Source organism: Zosterops lateralis (genome assembly GCF_965231275.1).
Source record: "Zosterops lateralis genome assembly, chromosome: 21".
Classification (NCBI taxonomy): domain Eukaryota; kingdom Metazoa; phylum Chordata; class Aves; order Passeriformes; family Zosteropidae; genus Zosterops; species Zosterops lateralis.
In genome coordinates, this window is record NC_139781.1 from 5,852,964 (window position 1) to 5,874,816 (window position 21,853).

At 58.2% G+C, this 21,853-nt stretch overlaps 4 protein-coding genes across 13 annotated transcripts in view; 3 read left to right on the forward strand and 1 right to left on the reverse strand.

Moving 5' to 3' along the window:
- Window positions 1-2,846, forward strand: part of NLGN3 (neuroligin 3) — a 39,780-nt gene extending 36,934 nt beyond the window's left edge. For all 4 annotated transcript variants that reach the window (XM_083876328.1, XM_083876327.1, XM_083876329.1 and 1 more), the window contains one exon: window positions 310-2,846. In XM_083876328.1, coding sequence (XP_083732454.1) covers window positions 310-1,147 — 838 coding nt within the window. In that variant the 3' untranslated portion in view covers window positions 1,148-2,846. The remainder of the gene's footprint in view (window positions 1-309) is intronic.
- A 3,235-nt stretch (window positions 2,847-6,081) lies between these two features.
- GJB1 (gap junction protein beta 1) lies at window positions 6,082-9,349 on the forward strand. Of its 4 annotated transcripts, none has more exons than XM_083876394.1 (3): window positions 6,408-6,528; window positions 7,572-7,687; window positions 8,374-9,349. In XM_083876394.1, the coding sequence occupies exon 3, from the start codon at window positions 8,386-8,388 to the stop codon at window positions 9,223-9,225; it is 840 nt and encodes a 279-aa protein (XP_083732520.1). In that variant the 5' UTR covers window positions 6,408-6,528; window positions 7,572-7,687; window positions 8,374-8,385; the 3' UTR covers window positions 9,226-9,349. The 4 variants fall into 4 exon arrangements, with proteins under 4 accessions (XP_083732522.1, XP_083732519.1, XP_083732520.1 ...); XM_083876395.1 differs by lacking the exon at window positions 6,408-6,528 and adding an exon at window positions 7,164-7,183; XM_083876396.1 differs by lacking the exons at window positions 6,408-6,528; window positions 7,572-7,687 and adding an exon at window positions 6,082-6,189.
- Window positions 9,350-9,504: 155 nt separating this feature from the next.
- LOC310917822 (gap junction alpha-3 protein-like) lies at window positions 9,505-11,228 on the forward strand. Its single transcript, XM_083876392.1, has one exon. It carries the CDS (start codon window positions 10,135-10,137, stop codon window positions 11,029-11,031), a length of 897 nt encoding a protein of 298 aa, XP_083732518.1. The 5' UTR covers window positions 9,505-10,134; the 3' UTR covers window positions 11,032-11,228.
- A 372-nt stretch (window positions 11,229-11,600) lies between these two features.
- The window catches only part of ZMYM3 (zinc finger MYM-type containing 3), a 32,631-nt gene continuing 22,378 nt past the window's right edge, over window positions 11,601-21,853 (reverse strand). For 2 of the 4 annotated variants that reach the window (XM_083876256.1, XM_083876255.1), the window contains 12 exons: window positions 19,372-19,430; window positions 18,661-18,829; window positions 17,948-18,063; window positions 17,619-17,793; window positions 16,923-17,069; window positions 16,108-16,211; window positions 15,541-15,709; window positions 15,268-15,419; window positions 14,709-14,823; window positions 13,554-13,808; window positions 13,352-13,469; window positions 11,601-12,937 (listed from right to left, as the gene is read on the reverse strand). In XM_083876256.1, the coding sequence (XP_083732382.1) occupies window positions 12,739-12,937; window positions 13,352-13,469; window positions 13,554-13,808; window positions 14,709-14,823; window positions 15,268-15,419; window positions 15,541-15,709; window positions 16,108-16,211; window positions 16,923-17,069; window positions 17,619-17,793; window positions 17,948-18,063; window positions 18,661-18,829; window positions 19,372-19,430 (1,778 nt within the window). In that variant the 3' untranslated portion in view covers window positions 11,601-12,738. Of the gene's footprint in view, window positions 12,938-13,351; window positions 13,809-14,708; window positions 14,824-15,267; window positions 15,420-15,540; window positions 15,710-16,107; window positions 16,212-16,922; window positions 17,070-17,618; window positions 17,794-17,947; window positions 18,064-18,660; window positions 18,830-19,371; window positions 19,431-21,853 lie in introns of all 4 variants that reach the window. The other 2 variants (XM_083876254.1, XM_083876253.1) reach the window with 1 other exon arrangement.

A 21,853-nucleotide genomic window follows, 5' to 3' on the forward strand; every position in this document is an offset into this window, starting at 1 on the left:
CCAGAGGCCCCTGTGTGCTGCACCTTCACTGGGGCCATGGCACCAACCACAAGCAAGAAGCTTAGATCATGGCCAGCCCCTGGGACTGGACCCAGCCAAGCCACAGGGGTGGGGAGGCTTTTTGGCCCTGGTTATCATGGATGATACTTGACCCAGGGTTGGGTGCTGCCCAGTCATTCAAGACCTTTTGCCAGCCCACTCTGCCACCACTGGCAAAGTTCCTCTCAGTTTCTGTCTCTGCATTCAGCTCTCACTCTTTGCTTCTTTGGCTTTTCCCAGTGCTAGTTCTGTTCTGCCTGTGTTTTACAGGGACCCCAACAAGCCTGTCCCCCAGGACACCAAGTTCATCCACACCAAGGCAAACCGCTTTGAGGAGGTGGCCTGGTCCAAGTACAACCCCCGTGACCAGCTGTACCTGCACATCGGGCTGAAGCCACGGGTGCGCGACCACTACCGGGCCACCAAGGTGGCTTTCTGGAAGCACCTGGTTCCCCACCTGTACAACCTGCACGATATGTTCCACTACACCTCCACCACCACCAAAGTGCCACCACCCGACACCACGCAGAACTCCCACATCACCCGCCGGCCCAACAGCAAGATCTGGACCACCAAGCGCCCGGCCATCTCGCCCGCCTACAACAGCGAGAACGGCAAGGAGAAGTGGAGCCCGGAGCAAGAGGCGGGCACGCTGCTCGAGAGCCCCCGCGACTACTCCACCGAACTGAGCGTCACCATCGCTGTGGGCGCCTCCCTCCTCTTCCTCAACGTGCTGGCCTTCGCCGCCCTCTACTACCGCAAGGACAAGCGCCGGCAGGACACGCACCGGCAGCCCAGCCCGCAGCGCGGCGCCTCCAACGACATCGCCCACGCGCCTGACGAGGAGATGCCCTCCTTGCAGGTGAGCCAGGGCCACCACGAGTGCGAAGCCGTGCCATCCCACGACACGCTGCGCCTGGCCGCTCTGCCCGACTACACCCTCACCTTGCGCCGCTCTCCGGACGACATCCCGCTTATGACCCCCAACACCATCACCATGATCCCCAACTCGCTGGTGGGGCTGCAGACCCTGCACCCCTACAACACCTTCACCGCCGGCTTCAACAGCACGGGGCTTCCGCACTCACACTCCACCACCAGGGTATAGCCGCCCGCCGCCGGCGCACACGCATGCACGCACGCACACACACGCAGCAGACACTGGCAGAGGGACCGGCGGGGCCCACGGAGCCCCCGGACGGAGGGGCAGCACCCACGGACGGTGCAGCTCCCAGCCCAGAGACCTGTGGGGTTCCAGAGCGGCCCCAGCGCTTTCTTTTGTTCCTATCTAACTTTTGAGAAGTGCTTTGACTCTCCTGGCCCTCAGGGCCCCACGGGTTGCCCCCCGGGAACACCAACGGGGTGCAGGAGGGATACGGTGTAACCCTGCACAACCCACCTGTGCAGGTGGACAGGGGTACCCCACTGTCAAATGGCCATGGGGCTCCCAGTGCCGTGGCTGTGCCTCCCAGTGAGGCGATCACATCCCCAGTGCTGAGCCCACCGAGCACCCTGGGACTGATGAGGAGCGGGGCCGGGCATCCCTCTCGGCCAGTGCCCAGACATCCCCAGGCATCTTGGCAGCCCTGGAAAAGGCTCCTTCACTGTGCTGAGAAGTGGCCCCAGGCCATGGTGCTATAGGCAGAGGGAATGGGCAGGGTCCAGGGACCTGGCCTTGTGCTGGATGCGGGCGCTGGGGCTGGTGCCGGGGCTCAGGGACCCTGGGAGCGGGGCCCTGGGCTGGAGACTTGGCACCTCTGCCCCTCTTTGCGCTGCAGAGAATCTCTTTTGTGTCAGTCATTTCTCTTTGCAGAGACGTTTTTTAAGCAGATCTTTAGTTCTTTACACACTAACGGAGTCGCCGCGTTTTGTCCTTTGTAAAGATTTTAAAACCAAGTGTTCTTGATATAAAATAAAAAGCCAGTTAGAAGCCAGCGTGTGCGCACGGTGCCGGCCCCCCATGGCGCCCGCCTGCCGTGGGTGGGCACCAGGCAGGGCAGTGCCTCCTGCACTGTGGGGCTGCGCTCTTTTGTATTTTTTGATATTCTCCCTCCTCTGTCACCCGTGCCCACATATCTCAGCCAAAAAGCCTATCCAACGGCCTGCCTGCGAGCACCCCCGCCCCGGTCCCTCACTGCCACCACTGGCCAGTGCCACCCACCGCCCCGCGTGGGCATCACCTGCTCCGAGCACTGTCTGTTCACTCCCGTGAACCCAGGAGAGCCCCTCGTGCTCCCCACCCTGCCCTGCTCCCCCAGGAGCATCCCACACCCCTTCACCACTGCCCCAGGGCCGTGCTGTGCCCTCCCTGCCCATGCTGTTGACCAAAAGCAGAGCCAGTGGTTTGCAGCCTGCGGCAGGAGTGGGGTGACAGGAGCAGGGCGAGCTGCTCAGCAACATCAACTCTGCCTCCTAGGTTGCTTCCACTGGGGCCTTTACCCCATCGTGGGGTGACCCCAGCTCCGGCATCCAGGACGTGCAGCTGGAACAGACGCCTGGGTAGGGACTCCGGGGGTGATGCAGCCTGTGTGGGGCTGGGAGCACCTGTACTGGGGCTGGGGCATCTGCTGGGCTGTTGTGGCCACTGAGCCACACATGGCTCTGGGCAAGTGGCTTTGGTGCGGTCGGGGATGGAGAAGGAGCTGCAGGGGATCCCACGTGGGGGTACCCCAGTCTCAGCCCCCCAAGGTGAGCACTAGCACATGGGGCCTGGGGAGGCAGGAGAAAGGGACAGGTCCTTGTGGGGACATGACATTTTGTCCCCGTGCAAGACGGTCCGGCTGGCAGACGCTGCCCGTGCTGGCGGCCGTGACGCTCCGGTGCCGGCTGGCCCTACTGCCTGGGGCCAGCGCATCGATGGCCCTGCTGGCCCTACTGCCCGGGGCCAGCACAACATCCGCCCCGCACCCCGCCCCGGCCCCACCCCGCGCAGGGTTGAGGGTGAGGATGCTCGTTGGAGAATGTATTTATACCCTGTCACCCGCGCAGAGTAACAAATTCCAAATAAAACAGAAGTGATATTTTTAATAGCAGTGTGTCTCGCCTCTTCTTGGAGCATGCAGGGCCCGGGGACTACCGGGCTGGGTGAGGTGCCTTGTGCTGGTCCTCATGTCTCTGGCACCCACCCCAGAGAGGCAGCAGGAGGACCCTGGTATCACCCCACCAAGTCAGGATGCTGCACACATGAAGCCTCACCATACCATCCAGGACTGCCAACACCAAGTGCCACAGAGGGGGGGTGTCCCCACATCCCCCCAGTCCTGCTGTCCCCAGCACTGGGACCCCATGTGGGAATGCATCTGTCCCACTCCAAACTTCAAACCGCTTCCCCAGCCTTTCCCAGCTGAGCTCCCCTCCCCCTACTTGCCAAACAGAAAAGCTGCTGGTTTCATTTCTTTTTAATGTAATTTCAACTGGAGTTGCCATGGAAACCAGGAACGGTGTAGGGGGGCCGAATTGCCTGCAGGCAGCGTGCAGACACTGCAGCCAGGGCCGAGGCCCCGAGCCAGGGGAGCCGGGCAGGCAGGGGGACAGGCTGTGCAGGAAGCTGACTGTGGGGCTCTGCCCTTCTCCCCAGGGGGACCTTTGGAGCTCCAGTGCCACAGGCACATGTCACCCTGTTCAGCACCGTGCTCCACCCTCTGTGCTGGACCTCCCTAAAAGCCCTGGTGCTGCCCACTGTGGCATCCCACAGGGTGCCTAGTGCCCTCTTGAAGGGGTGATGCCTTTCTGCCGCAGATTAGGGGCTTGCCCTGCCCTTCTGTCCCTTCTCCTCATCCTTGCACAGCCCCAGCTGCATGCTGCCACATGTGCCAGCCTGGCCAGCCCTACTAGGACCTCAAGGCAAGCTGGTGACAGATAACCCACTGCTATCATGCTACTGCCTTTGCAAAGCTCCTGAGGCTGCCATCTGTCCAGGGTGTCCTTGACCATCAACAGCTTTTCTTTAGAGACCTGGCAAAGCTCAAGGGACACTGTATCCCAGAGGGTATGAACAGCTAACATCTGCGTGACAACTGTGGGACATCCTCTGCTTCAGGGGACGTGTTTAGGGCTGTTGGCAAGGAGAACCATAAGGGAACTCAACTGCAAAGGTGTCCCTGGCACAGGAGGGAGTGAGTGACCTGTGGCTGGCCTCTGGCTACTTGAGGATTCACAGCCAGCAGGAGGGCAGGGATGCTGCTCTTCACAGAAGCATCACTGGGATTGTGCCCTGGTCCTGTTCCCCACACCTCTGATGCACCCAGGACACAGGAGTGCACTCACAGGCAGGCAGGACAAGTTGTTAAGTCTTATACTGCAACCCCCTCTGCCCTGTGCTGCTGCAGCACAAAGGATTTCTGTGCTCACCCACTGCCAGTGACCTTCCTGGCAGTTGACTCAGACCAGAGGGTTTTGTCTCTCCGAGAACAGCAGCCTGCATCCAGGGATGCCTGTGCTGCTGCCAGTCCAAGCCTGGAAGCCCAGCAGCCCCTGCACTGCAGTGGCCATCCAGTGACGAGGCCGAGCTATTCACAGGGCCAGCCCTGCCCGGAACAGAATGGCCGGGGAAAGGGGACTCCGGAAGCCTCCTCCGCAGTCCTCCTGACAGTGGAGATATTTCAGTGATGGTTCAAGCTTAATTTCGTCCATCGTACCCATACAGACTGGTGGGCTGCGAGTTCTGTGACCATAGCAGGGTGCCAGCAGCTGCGTCACCCCAGCCCCGCCGTCCGCGTGCTGGCTCAGTCCTGCCCATCTCATCAGCTTGTCTGCCTTAGACGTGCCCACGTCCTCGACCTCTTCGCTGCAACTTCACACACCGATTGAGTTCACAATTAGCGTCATTAACAAAGAGCGCGTTTCTGTCCCACGTGGTCGCGGGCGGGGCACTTCTCTGAGTGCTGGAGGCAGCGCCGGCCACTGCTGTTCAGCACAGCCCGTCCTTGACCGATGGCTTTTTGCAGTTTAACCTGCGCCAACAGCCAACAGAGGCCCGCGCTCCCGCCCACCCCTGGGGCCTCTGCTCCTCCCAGCCAACTCCCTGCCAGGGCACCGTGCTGGACAGCAACGTGCCGTGTTCCTCCTCCTCTTTCCTGTTGGCTTTTTTCTCCATTTTTACTACAGTGTCGATGTATTCCCGCTCTGAGCTCCGCCGGTGCTGCCGCGGGCAGGTGGCCCCGGCCCGGGCCCGCAGCGCCCCCTGGTGCCACGGCCGGCGACCCCCCCCACCGCTGCACGGCCCGAGCCCCCCGGCCGCCCCTCGCCTGGCTCCCAGTAACCCCCAGTCATCTCTGTCCTGGCTCCCAGTAACCCCCAGTCACCCCTCGCCTGGCTCCCAGCACCCCCAGTCACCCCCATCCTGGCTCCCAGTAACTCCCAGTAACCTCCCGCCTGGCTCCCAGCACCCCCCAGTCACCCCCATCCTGGCTCCCAGCACCCCCCAGTCACCCCCATCCTGGCTCCCAGTAACCCCCAGTGACCTCCCGCCTGGCTCCCAGGGCCCCCCAGTCAGCCCCACAGACTGGCTCCCAGGGACCCCTCTCCCCGCACCTCCCATTGTGCTTCATCCCACTAAGCTCAGCCCCTCCCCCCAGTGCTCACCAGTCTGCCCTCCTCTTGACCCCCCCAGTGCCCCCCACCCAGCCTGATCCCGCCAGCCTGGCCCCACTACCCTTTGCCCAGAGTGTCCCCCAGTATCGCCCCGCTGACCCCCAGAACCCGTCCAGGGTGCGGGACCTGGGCGGTTCAGCTGCTCTCGCTCCTCGCCAGGCATTGCTGACTCAGGCGGCGGCGGCTTATTCGAGATAAGTTTGGCCTTGATAACCCCAAGCCGTCCTGCACCGCCGGCCCCCCGGGATCTCCCTTCCCCACGCCGGAGACACCGGCACCACTGTCACCCTCCTGCGAGGGCTCCCGCAGCCCAGCCAGGGGCCCAGGATGAGCCGCAGGATCGCAATGTCCCACACGGGGAACTGGGCGGCGGGACCTTGAAGTCGAGTTAATCGTTGACAGCTATTTGCCTTGCCGGCTGCACTTTTACACATTAAATCTGGGTATTTTGTGGCTCCTCAGGGACCAGCCGGCAGCCTGCAGCAGCCAAATCAAAGTGCTCCAGGAGCTGGGGATACTCAGAGTCATCCTCCGGGTGCAGAGCAGGGCTCCGGCACGGTGCGTGTGCCTGGCTTGCAAAGGAATGCAGCGGGGAGGATGCTCACAGCAGGGAAGTGGGGCCACGGGGACCAGAAATCGCCCCGGGGATTGTTCTGGGGGACTGGCCCTGCTCTGATGCTGCAGCAGCCCCAGAGGTGGCCCCGGGGGATGCTCAGCTGCGGTGATGGATGTGGGTGGCTGTGAACTGGCTGGACACACCTGCGGTGTTTACTTGGCGAGTGGTGGAAGGAACAAGGTTTGGGAGGGGGTGGCTACGTGCCTGCAGGGCAGTATAAAGTCCAGCTGCCTTGGAGGCTGCTGCAATCCCAAAGAGCATTGATTGTCCCGGTGACTGAGGTGAGAACATGGAAGGCACAGCACCGTGGCGGGGTGGCCGCATGTCCCCAAGCCGGGGAGCACCAGGGGGGCAGAGGGGGGCTGCAGCAGGGCTCGGCCCTGGCAGAGGAGAGCCGGCAGTGCTGGTCCTCATGGCAGGAGTGGGGAGGGAGGAGCAGCGTGGGCACAAGAGGCGTCCTCACAGGTTTGCTGGACGGGCTTTGGCCGCCACCGTTTCCCCAGCTCCGGGTGCTCGCACCTTGGGCTAAGGGGGGGTGGTGGCGTTTGGGATGGCACGAGTTGCCCCGCCAACCCACAGGCACCCAGCTGGTAGGGTTTGCTGGGTAAACCCGCTGCTCCCCACCCGAGGCTGGGGACAAAACCCAAGGGACATGGTTTGCTTTCAGCGATGAGGCACAGCGTGACGGTGTGGCTGGGCCCGAGGGGCACGGGGGCTGTGCGAGCACAGGGATTGTTGTCCCCGCCAGCGTGTCCGAGCAGCAGGGCACAGTCACTGAGTCCAGCTCGGGGGAGGAGCGCTGCCCCAGCGTCAGCCGCTCCTCCGGGACTTTCTCCCACGTCTCCAGCGGCACACGCGGGGCAGCTCCGATGCCCTCTCAGACGCTGCTGCTGCTGGCACCAGAGCCTTAAGGAGATGGCAGGAGTCACGGCAGCGGTACCCAGTGCCACCCAGCCCCACGGCGGCCCACCAGTCCTCAGTGCCGGCCCCCTGCTCCAGTGCCCTGTGCCGTCCATGCGGGATGGGCGCGCACCCGGCTCGGCCGTGTTTCCTGGGGAAGACACCCCGTGCGGCCCGTCCGGCACAGCGATGGGTCCCGCCGGGCAGAGCCCCGAGCACCCCGCGCCTCGGGGGGCCGCGGCCGTGCTGGGGAGGTGGGAGTGGGTGCAGGGCCGAGCAGCGGGAATGCTGCACACAGGCACTTTGTTTGGCCAGGGTGGGCGGAAGTCAGGGCGTTAGATCTGAATGCTAAAGTGTGTTGTTCAGGGCCCGATAAAGGCCCCATTGTATGTAAATAGTTTATAAAGCAGCATATGACTTCCAGTGCAGGGCAGTGGCAGAGAGAGACGAGGGCAGGCGGAGCAGAGCTCTCCTGCGGGAGGCATGAGACCTTAGAGGGGCCACTGGGGGCAGCTTGCGAGGACCCTTCCTCACCGGCAGGTACGCGTGGCCAGGATCCCTCTCACTGGGGGGTGGCTGGTCCCAGCCGCCCAGACTCATGCGGGAGTGGGAAGCAGCTCCTGGGGCTGCTCAGTGCCGGTGGGTGGCTCTGGTGGGGCGGGGGTCTGTGCTTGGGACTGGGGTCGTCCTGTGTTCCCTGGGCAAGGATGGCTCTGGGAGAGTGGCAGTGCAGGGCTGCACGGGGGCAGCCCCCCAGCTCAGGGCTCCCTGGCCCTGCTCCTGCAGATAATGGGAGGACAAAGGGAGGCATTGGTGCAGTGGAGCCCGTGAAGCTCCTTGGGACCATTCCTAGCCAAAGAGCTCAGCACTGCGTACTGGGGGTCCCTGCAGAGGTATGGGAGCTTCACTCCCGTTCTCTGTGGCAGCAGGATTCCTGTGCCAGTGTGGGATGGCAGGACTGGAGCATCTGGCACTGCTGGGGAAACTACTCTCCTGCCTTCTCTGGCCAAAATGCTGCCTTGAGCCATGTTAGGAGCAGAAGCCATGCTGCCATCCTCCTGTCTGTCCATCTTCCTGTCTCGATTCTGCTCTCCACCCACCAGGGCTGCCTCCCAGTTGCTCCCAGGTCCCTCCTGGGGCTGTTGCCACCAGAGCCAGGAGTTGCTGGCTCTCAGCCAGGGGTCCTTCCTGCCCCTAACACCATCTCTCACCGCTCTCTCCTGCAGACGTGAGAGACGATGAATTGGGCTGGCCTCTACACGGTGCTGAGCGGGGTGAACCGCCACTCCACCGCCATCGGGCGCATCTGGCTCTCCGTCATCTTCATCTTCCGGATAATGGTGCTGGTGGTGGCAGCCGAGAGCGTCTGGGGGGATGAGAAATCTGCCTTCACCTGCAACACCCAGCAGCCTGGCTGCAACAGCGTCTGCTATGATCACTTCTTCCCCATCTCCCACATCCGTCTGTGGGCCCTGCAGCTCATCCTTGTCACCACACCAGCCCTTCTTGTGGCCATGCACGTGGCCTACCAGCAGCACCAGGAGAAGAAGCTGCTGATGCTGACAGGGCACGCGGATCCCAAGCACATGGAAGAGGTCAAGAAGCACAAGATGCGCATAGCGGGTTCACTCTGGTGGACATATGTCTGCAGCGTGGTCTTCAGGCTGCTCTTCGAGGCCGTGTTCATGTACATCTTCTACATGCTCTACCCAGGCTACCAGATGATGCGGCTGGTCAAGTGCGAGGCTTACCCCTGCCCCAACACTGTCGACTGCTTCATCTCCCGGCCCACCGAGAAGACCATCTTCACTGTCTTCATGCTGGTCACCTCCAGTGTCTGCATCGTCCTCAACATGGCAGAGCTGGTCTACCTGGTGGTGCGGGCCTGTGCCCGCCGAGGCCAGCACCACTCCAACCCCACGTCGGGGAAGGGCTCCTTCTATGGGCACAAGCATTCCTCTGAGTACAAGCAGAACGAGATCAACCAGCTGCTGACAGAGCAGGACGGTTCCCTTAAGGACATGCTGCGCCGCAACTCTGGGCTGCAGGAGAAGGGTGACCGCTGCTCTGCCTGCTAGGGCCACCACTGCAGGGGCCCCAGCCCCACAGTTGCCCTATGGGCCTGTTACTGTCCCTGTCCCAAGGATAGCATCCCTCAGGCTCTCCTAGATGGCCAGGAGGGCATCTTGGGCCATTAAATCTCCATTCTCAGGTGCTGCCTCCCTCCTTTCTGCTGTGGCTGGGATATGCCAGGAGTTGGGGTGCCAATGTGGGGTGTCCATCCCTGCACCCAAGCCCTGGTGGGTGCCACGAGGGGCTGTGGGGGCTGCAGTGCCAGGGCTGAGCTGGGGCTGTGGCTGTGTTGCCCTGGCAGCCAGCAGCAACCAGTGACCCCTGGGTGGCATTGATCAGTGTCCAAGGGCTTGCGCTCCCCCAGCACCAGCCCCTGCAGCCCCGAATATAATTAGAAAAGTGCCCAGACCAAAAATAGAGGGAAAAAGTTTCCCCAGTGGCTGTTTCATGTGCCAGTCACAATGAAAGCCAATGGGGCACGCAGCTGCCTCATGCCCCAATAACCCTACGCCCGCCGTTGGGTGACCGGACAGACGGAGCAGGCAGACCTGTCCGCACCCCACAGAGGAGCTGGGGACCAGCTGCTGAGAAGGGGCCTCGCAGCATCATCCTCCATCACCCCACTGACAGCAGGGGACGGCGCAGGAGCACTGGGCTCTGCCCCACACACCGTCTACGGTGAGAGGTCCCCATGCCGGATCACCACCACGGTTGTTCCCGTGGTGCTTCCAGCTCTCTGCTGGAGGCCTTTGCTCCCCCTGCCCTCCTCGTGACAGGTTAGGGGGTCCTCTGGGACAGCCTTGGGTTGGGTCTGTGCACACCTGCTTGACCAGGGAGTGGGGTGGCATTTTGGTGGGTTGTGGGGTGGCTGTGTCTGGAGGGTGGCTGTTTTGCAGGGCACCACAGCACGTGTCATGGGGGACTGGAGCCTGCTGGGCCGGCTGCTGGAGAATGCCCAGGAGCACTCCACGGTGGTGGGCAAGGTCTGGCTCACCGTCCTCTTCGTCTTCCGCATCCTGGTGCTGGGGGCAGCTGCGGAGCGGGTCTGGGGTGACGAGCTGTCTGGCTTCTCCTGTGACACACAGCAGCCTGGCTGCCAAAATGCCTGCTATGACAGCACCTTCCCCATCTCCCACCTCCGCTTCTGGGTCCTGCAGATCATCTTTGTCTCCACCCCCAGCCTTGTGTATCTGGGCCACATCCTGCACCTGGTGCATCTGGAGGAGAAGGCGCAGCAGCAAGCGGCAGCACGGGCTGGCAGCGGGGCCAGGCGGCAGCGCCCCAGGCAGCCCCAGCTCCCTGCAGGGAACACCAGGGCACGGGTGTGCATGCGGGGGGCCATCCTGAGGACCTACATCTGCAACATTGTCTTCAAGGCTCTCCTGGAAGTGGGCTTCATTGTGGGCCAGTACGCCTTGTACGGGTTCCAGCTGAAGCCCCTCTACACCTGCAGCCGCTGGCCCTGCCCCAACACGGTCAACTGCTATATCTCCCGGCCCACTGAGAAGACCATCTTCATCCTCTTCATGCTGGGGGTGGCCTGCGTGTCCCTGCTGCTCAACCTAGTGGAGATCTACCACCTGGGTCTCACCAAGTGCCGTCGGGGGCCAGGCCCCAAGTCCTGCATCATGACCACTCCTGGTGGGCCCATAGGGCCTGGCAGCACCTATGTCACTCTGCCCAGGAGTGGCAGCCCCTTGCCTGCTGGCAGACCCCCCCGGGGCCTGGCACCACTGAAGAAGGCGGGTGCATGGCTAGGGGTGGCTGGTGGGTCCCCCAGGGACATGCGAATGGCAGACCTGGCAGTGTAAATGTGGCCTGCTGGGATGGTCAGGGATGGGCAATGCATGGGTGCTCACAGTGGTGGTTGTGTCTCGTCTCTGCCAGGCTTAAGGCATGGACCCCATGGCCAGCATGAGAGCTGGGCACAGCCCTGGGGACAGTGCTCAGCTGCTCCTGGCACTCCTGGGAGCAGCAGGGCTGAGAGTGGAGCTTAGAAGGGGGAGAAAATAAACACTTACTGCACCTCACTTGACTCCTGCTCTGCTCACAGGCACTGTGACATTGCTCTCCAGCTGCTCCATCCTATGGACACCCTGCATGGCCAGGGCAGGGCCACTGCTGGGTTGGGTGGGGCAGCAGCACTGTGGACTGAGGGCAGGGCCAGACAGGGCATGCCATGCTGGCACCAGTGGGCACTGGGGCAGGGGCCACCACATTCCAGAGCTGGCGGGACAGCAGGGCCCAGGCAAGGTAGGAAGTGCAGTCTGGGATGGACAGGAGCGAGGTGCACAGCAGCACAGGGACACTGGCCTTGTTCTCCTACAATGCTCACCCTGCCCAGGGGGAAAAACGAGGGGCTGCCAAAGTTTTCCACATCTTTATTTGAAATGAATGGTTTCCAGAGACACAGGGTTAGTCCTACCGCCCTGGCATCACTACAACAAGACTGGTGAGCAGCTCACTCTCCACATGGACACAGAGAACAGATGGCCCCAGGCCAGGGCCCAGAACAATATATACAGGCTCAACAGGAGACCCATGTACAGTTCAAGAAAACCGACCAGAACACGAGAAGGGGCAGGAGGCAGCACGGAGTGGCACAGCTGGAGCCAGACTTGCCCTGGGCAGGGTGCTGGCAGCCTGTGGCTGTGGGAGGGAGGGGGAGGCCAGGCAGGGCTCCCTGCTTCTGCCAGCAAATGCCTGGGCCCCTGGCTGAAGCGGGGTTCCCACCGATCGCACCTTGCACAGGGGAGGGTCCTTACACCACAACAGGGAACAGTGAGGAGAGAGGGGCAGCACTAGCACAGATCTATCCCCATCAGTTTTCAGCAGGCTCAGCAAACATTGACCAAAGAGAGGGAGGCATCCTGGCTGCATACAAGGGAGGTGTTCCTGTGGCAAGGCCAGATCTCTGCCCACAAATTCCAGTGTGAGCTCCATCCACTCTCTGCAACCAACCCAAATCTCTCCCACCCCAGGACAAAAGTTCTCCTCCTGACCCAACAGCTCTCAGGCTGCCCTATGGCCCATGCCCACTGGTTTGAAAAAACAATCCTGCCCCAGCAGCAGAGCTAGTGTTCTTGCCTTGATACCTCCAGCCTTGTGAGGGAATGCTAAAGGAAGAGGGGAGTAAAAGCTTTAGGGGCCACTGGTCCAATGGTGCACTGCATCTTGTGCAATTCCTGCTCTGGGGCACGAGAAGAGGGGTAGGGGAGGGACAAGGCAGGGCAAGGGGAGCTGCCCCAGGGACTCTGCCACTGCTGTGCCATGGGAACAGGCCCTAGGGAAGATGGCTCACCCAGCAGCCAAAACTGGAGACAGCTGAGTGAGGGGGCCACGTACGTAGGGGATGCCTGTAACGAGCAGGATGGGAGGTCCAAGTCTGGTAATGATGCAGGGACAGCAGTGCTGCAGCACCATCCCCTCCTATGCTGCGTGGCCCCTGCCCTGCAATGGGAAGCAGCAAGACGAGGTGTCCAGGGCTGGAGCACAGCCAGTCCAGCAGCACCTCGCCCTTAGTCCATGTCATCCTCCAGGCTGCTGAGGCGACTGTGCTCCTCGTAGATCTCCCTGACGGCCAGGATGCGGTTCAGCATGCTCTCCAGCATGCTGCGGTCCATGGGGATCACCGAGTACCACAGCGGGGACTCGGCGATGCACGACCGCTCGGGCTGCAGGTAGAACACGTCGTTGCGGTTCCGCAGGCTCTCGGGACTGTGGAGAGAGAGCAAGGTGAGACATCACCTGGGACATCAGCTTCAGGGCATCAGACAGCTTGGTCTGATGTGTTTAGCAAGGGGTGTTCACAGCTCATCACAGCCTCTCATCATTCAGTAGGATAAGGACACAAACAGCCTATAGCTCCTTGTTCAAGGCTAAAACCCCCTAACCACCCAAGCACTGGACTCCTACTGCACATTCCTGCCAGTCTGGAGAAGGACAAGAAGTGGAAGAGGCCAGAGAGAAGCATTCTCTCATACTTGGTCCAGTCAAGCAGCACAGAGCCTGGGCAAGACTGCATGCTCATGCAGAAATGTCTGGAGACCAGCAGTCACTCCATAAGGTTCCACCAAAACTAAGAAGTAACCCCAAAATGGCACATGCCTCCTACCCCAAAGAAAGCCTCACCATTTGGAGAGATAAAACTCATAAAACTTGACTGGGCATCGGAGAGGATTCATCCTGTTCTCCCGCTGCTCCAGCATCGGCACTTCCTCATCACGCTTCCGTTTTCCAGAGCTGCCATCTGCAGAAAGGGAGAGAGCTGGATCATGGCTGGATCCTGATGGGGGATGCAGGGGGAGGATCAGAGATGTCCCCTCAGACCCACCTCGGCTTTTCTTCTGCTTGGCAGGAGCGTAGTAGCGTATGCTCACCACCTTTGTCATGCCACGGGCCGTGGTGCACTTGCGGGACTGGCGCACCACGTTGGTGAAGGAGAGTTGCATGTGCTCCTCTGCTGTCTGCAGCCCGAAGAATTTAGTGTTGAAGAACATGAGGGTGTTGAGAAGCACAAAGGGTGAGTAAACACCCAGCTGTTTGCACTCCCAGAGGTGCTCCTCCTCGACACGGGAGAAAACCGTGTCTGCAACACACAGAGGGAGAACCAGGTTACAGCAGCAGTGGCTTTGTGACAATCCCTTCACCCTGCCCAGGAAAACTCACTGCAAAAGACTGATGCTTCACAGCATCTCTTTTTTCACAAGGTTATTTCTACAGAGCCAGCAGCAGAGCTAGAGCTCCGCCCAGCCGTAAGCCTCTCCAGATCACAGCCAAACCACAGGTGAGAACCCAAATAAATCCTAACTGCTCATCACTATAGATGGCTAAAAAGTGAACTCCAGGTCAGTGCTCCACCACACTCAGTGAGAGATTAAGGAAAAGCAGCAGGCAGGAGAGATCTGGCCAGCTCCTGCCTAGATACACAGGTCTGGAGTCGAATGGCTCTGCCTGGGATAGCCAATCTGCAGAGATAAGGCTGCATCCATGAACTAACTACTGACAAGACACAGCAGGGAAGGCAGCCCAGATCACAGCATCATGAAAGGCCTCTGCAGAGCTCGGAGTTAGTCCATTCACAAGGCAGCAGCACAGCAACCCTGGCCAAGGCCTAGCACCATGTGCAGGGCTCATCCATGTGCTGGGAACACAAACACATGCACCAGTGTGCCTCCTGTCTTGGCATGCTCCTTTGCCAAAGGGTGGACACATCACTATGAAGGGTTTTAAAGATTCAAATTGTCCCAGGATACAAAGCACACATGCTCTCCTCCCAGCTACCCTGACTGTGGGCAACAGAAGCTGCTGAAGCGTAAACCACACTGACTCTGCAGTTGGTTTGGGTCAGTATGACCTCAACACACAGCAGGACTGTGCTGCCTGTGCCAAGGTTGAACCTGGGGGAGCACAATCAGGCCAGAGGATCCAAGGCTACAAGCACAAACTGGATATATGTGGGCACTGAAGGTACTCTGAAGACACGTACTATTTGGTAAGACTGTGGGCTGCCAGCCGCTCAGGGACTTGTTCAGCTCCTGCACGAATGTCAAGTAGTAAAGGTCTGTAAATATATTCACCATACGATTGTTCTCGAGCAGGTACTAGAAAGGACAGAACACACAGTCAAGAGAAACACAGCAGCACTTGGAAGGCAAACCCTCCACAGAGAGCTCAGGGCACACATGCAGAACACCCCTCCTTGCACCACCAGAGCTGCTGGGCAGACACTTCTGAGAGCTGCAAGGAAAACCCTGGGGCACAGCAAAGCAGACTTGGTGCTAAAGAAGGGCCTGAGTTTGGGGAGATCCCTCAGCTCTCCTCAGAGATGTGCAAGAAGGGTGCAAGGCTGGGGAACAGTTGCCACCCTACCCTCAGAGCTTGGGAACAAAGATCAAACCAGGTGGGATGCTGTCCTGGGCTGAGGCACTGAAGCAGAGTCCAGCCAGCCTTTCTGGGTCCCCAGGAGGCAGAATGAAGGGTACCCTCACCAGATCTGACCCCCAAGTCTGGCTGTAGAGGAATGAGGGCAGCAAGGCCTCCCTCACCTGCTGGATGCCAAGGCAGAGGTAATAGATGCTGTCCGGTTCATAGCGCTCCCCATTGGGCCGCGTTATCTCCTTGACAAACTGGGCCAGGCCGTAGTTGAGCTCAGCTGCTGAGCAGGCTAAGATGTCTTCTTTGATCCTCATGGGCTTGGCTGCAGAGACAAGCACAGCAGCCTCAGACAACAGCCTAGAAGGTCAGGAACACCTCAACACCCCAAGGTCCAGCTTCTGGGAGGTTTCTGCCACTCCACTGCCTCCAGACAAGGCACTTACGGCCAAAGCGTAGCTCCTCTCCCTTGCTGGTTTCTCCCCCTGCATACTTGGCTTGTACCCAGGACTTCCAGGCATTCACACCATACGAGTAGTTGAGGACTGTACAGCTGGGCTGGCTGCTCATGGAGTCCCGGGAACAGCTTTCAGAGAGCACCAGGCGCTTCTGCCCCTGCAGAGAGGTGTTCTGTCAGACTGGGCACCTACCTGGGACAGGTGCAGGAGTCCTGGCCACCCCTCACACCTGGTGACTGTCAACTCCCTACAGTGTGCCATGGCAGCAGGCACCATTCTGATGGCAGCCAAGCCAACAAAGCTCCTTAGTTACAAGGGTCACAGGCAAGAAAGAGCCCAGCTGTCACAAGACTTGCAGCATTCAAAGCTCCTCCAACGTGACAAGCAAGTATTTTCCTTCAAGGAGTGGCCCAAAGGCCAACTATGCCCTGAAGGGAGAGGGCACAACCTCCCCAGCACACCAAAGACTCTAAATCCACGTCATACATCCCAGGTGGTAGGTCCCACTCCATACCCAACGCGCTTTAAGCAGGGAGTACCCACAGAGAAACTCACCTTCCGGACAGCTCGAGGCAGATCTTGGTCTGTGGACACATCATCTGGTCCCACCAGCCCACAGTCAAAGAGGAAATCCACACTGGGGTTGATGTCTAGAGGGTCTGAAAGGAGACACAGGCAGAAGGGCTCAGCTGAGACTTCTCATCCTGCCCCCTGAAGGAGCACTTCACATCCTCTACCACTGCCTGGCATGAACTTTTAGCCACAGCCCAACAAAGGAAATAAGGCTCCGGCAGACTGCTAGAATTTCTCAGAATAACCAGAACCCCACATTTTCCTTTCTGACAGTTTTTTGTTGGTTCATTTTTTAAACCTGAGGAACATGCTTCATCCCCTGGTGCCAGGCCAGTACTATGTCCTGGCCAGCCTGGCACAGGCATCTCAATTCTGTTGTTTGCTACTACCATTAGCATTGTTGTGCTCCTGCAAGTCCCTGCCTCTTCTTCCACCCTCTGTTAACAGACACTCAGCAATTCTGCCATTTCTCAGGATGCCATGCCTGCCTAGGTTTCTTGTCTTGCTGGATCCTCTGGAATCATCATTCATAAACAAATCAGTGCTGCTACCCTGCTCTTTGTGCTGTTACAATCACCTTCTCATTCCCCCTTCTCTGGGTATTATGCTCAGAACAGGTAAGTTTAGTCTGGACAAGCACACACTCCTTCAGAAGTGGCGTTCTCCCCATCCCTGCTGCAAGCAGTCACTGCTCTCACACCTGGTCAGTCAGAGGGCATGGGGAGGTAAGTGCACACAGCTGAGGGCAGTGGGAGGACCCTCAGCAGCCCTGCACACCCGTGTCACCCAGCTCTTACTCTTAGGGAAGTCAGCCTCCAGGTCCTGGCCCGGCTCATCGAGGACATTTGCCATCTTCACAGCCATAGCCAACACATCATCCCGTGCTGGTCCAAACAGATCACAGTCCTCCAGGAGACCCTCTGCACTCTGGTTACTCACCAAGTCTGAAATGAAAAAGTTCATTGTAAACACAGCTTTCTTGAAAGTCTTTTGTCTGTTTTCCCTGTGATAGCTGGAAAATGAAGTCAGGGTCTCTGGGCTCAGAGCAGCCCCATGACACCTGAGCTGTCCAGCTTTCCCTGGACAACAAGACATTGGAAGGCTGTTGTCTCCCCAGCCACAACCCTTATCACTGTGATTTGTAGGAATGCAGCCCCCAAGCAAAAAAACCTGCAAGACCAAGGCTGCATGTAGCTATCTTTTATAGCATGGAAGTTGCTTTAGGGAAGAGTCTGAACAGCCACCTGCATAAACTAAGAGAGCTGCACATGTGCCACAAGACAGGCACCCCAAAAGGGACAGTGGTAGACAGTGCTCCCTGCTGCAGCTCTTCCCTTCTGGTACCTCCTCAGCAGAAGTTGAGGACTTGCTCTTCCCTGCTTCCTTTTCAAAGGCTTTGGGAGAGCCACAATCCTGGCAGGTGTTTTAGCTCCAAGAGCTGGAGCCCCCTTGATCCCAGCTGTTGGACCAGACCAAGCCAGGGCAGAACATACCACACAGGTCCGAGGAGGCCTTGTCCAGTTCCTCAGCCTCTGCAATCATTTCAGCCATGGCCAGGATGTCAGCCTCTAGGGGATTGGAGGGGATCTTCACCTTCAGTTCCTCAATTGTCTCCACAATCTTCTCTGTGCTCTCCAGTGTGGTGGGCAGGAACATTGGCACAGGCACCTGTGGACGGCAGCACATTGGACAGAAAACTGACACTCAGTAGACTGACACAAAAGCAGAGGCAGGAGAAGAGCATGAACAGAGAAGCTGGGAGACTTCAGCAAGGCAGGATCACAATAGTAGGAGACCACGAGCACGTGAAGCTGTTGCTTACCGGGACAGGCATGGAGAAAGGCACAGGTACTTTCTGGCAGTACATATGCATAGGCACAGGCACGAAGATCGGGACGGGGATTGGCAACACAACCAGCTGGGGCTTCCAGTCAGCCTCTGACAAGAGCAAGAATACATCAGTGACCTTAATGCCAGACGCTCCTCCACCCAGCTCTGCTGCAGGCTGCCATGCCCCCAGCCATCCAGCACCACAGCCCTTTCAGCCACCAGCTTCTAGGACTCAGGGGCAGAGCTGGAATAGCAGCAAGTCAAGGCCAGCAACAAGAGAGGCTTGCCTTAGCCAGAAGTACAAATCCTGCTCTTATATAACCCTGATAAGAGGTCTAGTTGCCTTGCATAAGCTGCAGACCACACACACACACCCAACAGGAACTAGAGTGGAACCTGTTTACCAGACAGCCCTCAGACAAGCTCATGATCTCCAGAGGAACAGGAGCTGTCCCACAAGAGGTAGGATCATGCTACAGAGCTCTCTACATCTCTCCTTTTGCTTGTGATGGAAATGAGCTCCTTACCCCCAACCCTGCCATGTGTGCCCTGCACCGGCACAGAGACTCCTCAGCATGGTGCCAAACACTCAGCCCACTCTCTGCAGCATTTTGGGCTGGATTCACAGCTAGTCTGGAGCAGGGATGTGCCATTTGCCTTTCCAAAATGCCTCTGTAATCCCATAGTTAAGTCTTGTTTTCCTACCTGTCTGACATCCTTTGGACTTCATTTCAAACTTGCAGGAGACACCCCTGTTCTGCATCAGTGGTTTACACATGGCAGCTTTGTTTTTCCGAGGGGTGGCTGGAACCAGAGGTGGGGCGGGAGGCGGCACAGCTGGAGATGCTTGGGCTGAGGAGGCCTTTGCTGACAGCTGGGGAAATGCAGAAAGCAGGGGTTGGTGTCCAACTAAGGCAGCACAATCTCCTCCTTACTACAGGTGCAGATGGAATGACTCTCAAAGCACCTCCTGGAGCCTGGCAGCCCCCAGCACATGTATACTCCCATGGTAAGGCTGTGATGAAGGATTGCCAAGCTGTTCCTGGCAGGCAGCAAGCCTGTGTGCTGCCTCTCCTGTGCCAGGAGTCGAGCAATGGTGGATCCTGTCCCATGGGGCAGAGGGGAACAGTGGGACAGCAACTATATCCAGGCACAGGAAAGCACTGTGCAAAGAGGAGCCAGTGCCACAATGTCAGGACATTCTGGAGTTCATCACTGATTCCTGGGGAACAATTATTCTTCCCCCTTGCAGGAGATATGTTGATGCTGCCTTCCTAGGAGTTCATCTCCCACTACCCAGACATCTCAAAATGCGTTGGTTGCAGAAGAATGAAATCTCCTTGAGCAATGGCAGAACTGTTCTCTCTTTGGGACAACTCCTTTGTATTGCAAACTCCTATCTCCAATGAGTCTTACCATGTTAGTTTCTGCCTTGTGTGGGGAAGGGACAGCTGGTTTTGGCTCTGAAGTCTGACCTGTAAGAGAAAGTAACAACTCTTAAGTCCAAGAGCTCCTGGGTCAACATGTCCCACTGCTGGGACTGGAGGTGCAAGCAGCCAGAGAGCAGGGACAGGCTCCCCAGAAACTGCTCCTGGTCACTCCAGGAACAGTTAATGTTTCCACAATCTCTAGCCCTAACGCTTCAGAAGACACTACAACTCCAAAATCAAGTTATTCCCATGTCATTTTGTGCTCCCTTACCCCTTCCCCATCACAGCAGGTCAGGAGAAATCCCAGCCCCTTATAGAGAGGGGAATCCAGGGCTCTAATCCCAGCTCTGCCTATTGGCTTGCTGTACCGAGCCATGGCCCCTCCCTGTGCCTCCATATCCCTGCAACAAATATCTTGGCAAAGTGCTTCGAGATCCCTAGGAAGAAGGTGACAGAGCTAGCAGCAGCATTATGAGAAATCCCAGAAAGCAGAGAGATAGCTTTGCCCCAGCCCTAGGGATGCAGTCCATTCCCCTAAGGAAAGAGAGGATCACCTGCAGGTAAGAGGCGCACGTGGCAGACGCTGGTCTCAGGTGGTGACAGTATCAACCCTGCCTTGGATGATAATTCCAGCTCACGTGCTCTGCAGAAAACCTGCACCCATCTCAAAGGCTGGTGAGGTAACAGAGCACCTTCATCCCAGTTTCCAGTGATCCCTGGTTATCCATGTGACTGGCAAAAAGAACTGCCTTCTACTGGTGGGCCATGCATGAAGGAGACCCCTGCAAGGACAGCAGCAAGTCCCAGTACCCAAAGGCAGTGGCGGGTCCATTCACAACTCCTATACACAGACAGGTCCTTCAGGAAAGACCCAGACTCCTAAAGGTTGAACACAGGGACATTCACACTGTGAAGACCTCCTCTGACCTGAGGAAATGCAGGATAATTCTCGTACAATTTGAGGCCCATCAGGCTCCACTTGCTGACCACCACAGGAGGCAACAGATAAATCCCATCTGGAGGAAGCTCCCTAGTCTGCAGCTAAGCATTCAGCCATAGGATCTGCAGCAGTCTCACAGGCCAAGAACTCACCCTGACTGGATGGGAAGCAGGTCCAGGTAGGAAACACCAATGGCCTGAATGAGAAAAGACAAGCTATGGCATATGAGCAGAATTTCTGCTGCAGCAGAATCTAAGGCAAACATGATTGCCTCACTGGCCAATGATTTAGGACTAAAGAAAACAAGATTCTCCTGTGTCATGTGCTATGTGTCCAGGCTTCCAGGAAAGCTGCAGCTTGCTCTTTATTCTCATCTCAACAACAACAAGGAGCTATCAAAGCATTGCCTGCCACAACTGTGTGACTTCTACCCTCTCCAGCTGGACAACCCAGTTCAGAGCCAGCTCATCTTGGAAGCCTTTGGGCACAGTTTTGAAGCAGAAGCTCCTCAATCCCACGCTACATGAACTGTTCCCAGCAAGGGAACGTCTGCTTGTATGATCAGCTACAAGAACTCTCAGGATCACCAGACTGCTACCAGCCACTGGATCACAGGAATTAATGGCTTTAGGGAATCAATGGCTGCAAGAGAGTAAGCAAGAATAAGCAGCTCTGTCCAAGATGAGCCTGAAAGCCAGGTAGGCCTTTGCAAGCTGACAACAAAGCTGTCAGGTCCATAGGAGACCATGCAGAAGCTAGTCCTCCCAAAATCCCCTGCACAGCAGTTAGGCTGGAAAGCTCTCTGTGTAAGTGGGCTTCAGGATCCTTCCTTTGCAAAATCAGCAGTATGCCACAGTCCTGGGGCAAGGATGTCCACAGCTATCCCATGTCTGGCAGGGGACTGGTGTGCCAGAGCATACAGAGGGCCCAGTTCCACCAGCAGTATCCACTAAGCACAGCAACTGCTGGGGCAGTCTGGAACTCATGCTCAGCTGAGCACTGATGACTGATGACAGGCTTTTCCTTGGCTCCCTTTAGTCCTTAGAGGTTGCACAAAGACGCAGCTGTGGCACAGTGAAGAGTGATGCCCCACATACCAAGCAGCAGAGTTCTATGGGGCCTCCAGAGATGTGGTGGAGGAGGCCTGAGACTCTCATGGTAGGTGGTAGTGGTGGTGAAGGTACTTCTCAGTCTTGTGGTCCATGGCTCCAAGGAGACAACAGCTAAACAGTGTGAAACATGCTTCCCTCTGCAGGCAGAGCTTGCCCACTGTGCCTGTGTCCCAAAAACTGTGTTACAGATCTCTCAAAGTGACATGCTTTGACAGCAGAGGACAAATGGAACAGCATAGCTAGGGGTGTGGAATCACTTGGTGAGCTACAGAACTAGCATGTCACACACCTCTTCCTTGCCTGGGCAGCAGAACACTGTGAATCAAACAGAATTCTCATGGGCACCCCTGTAGCAGCAGAAACCAACAGTTCTTCATCCAGGGCACTCCAGTGTGCTGCCACTTGAACTGTCACCT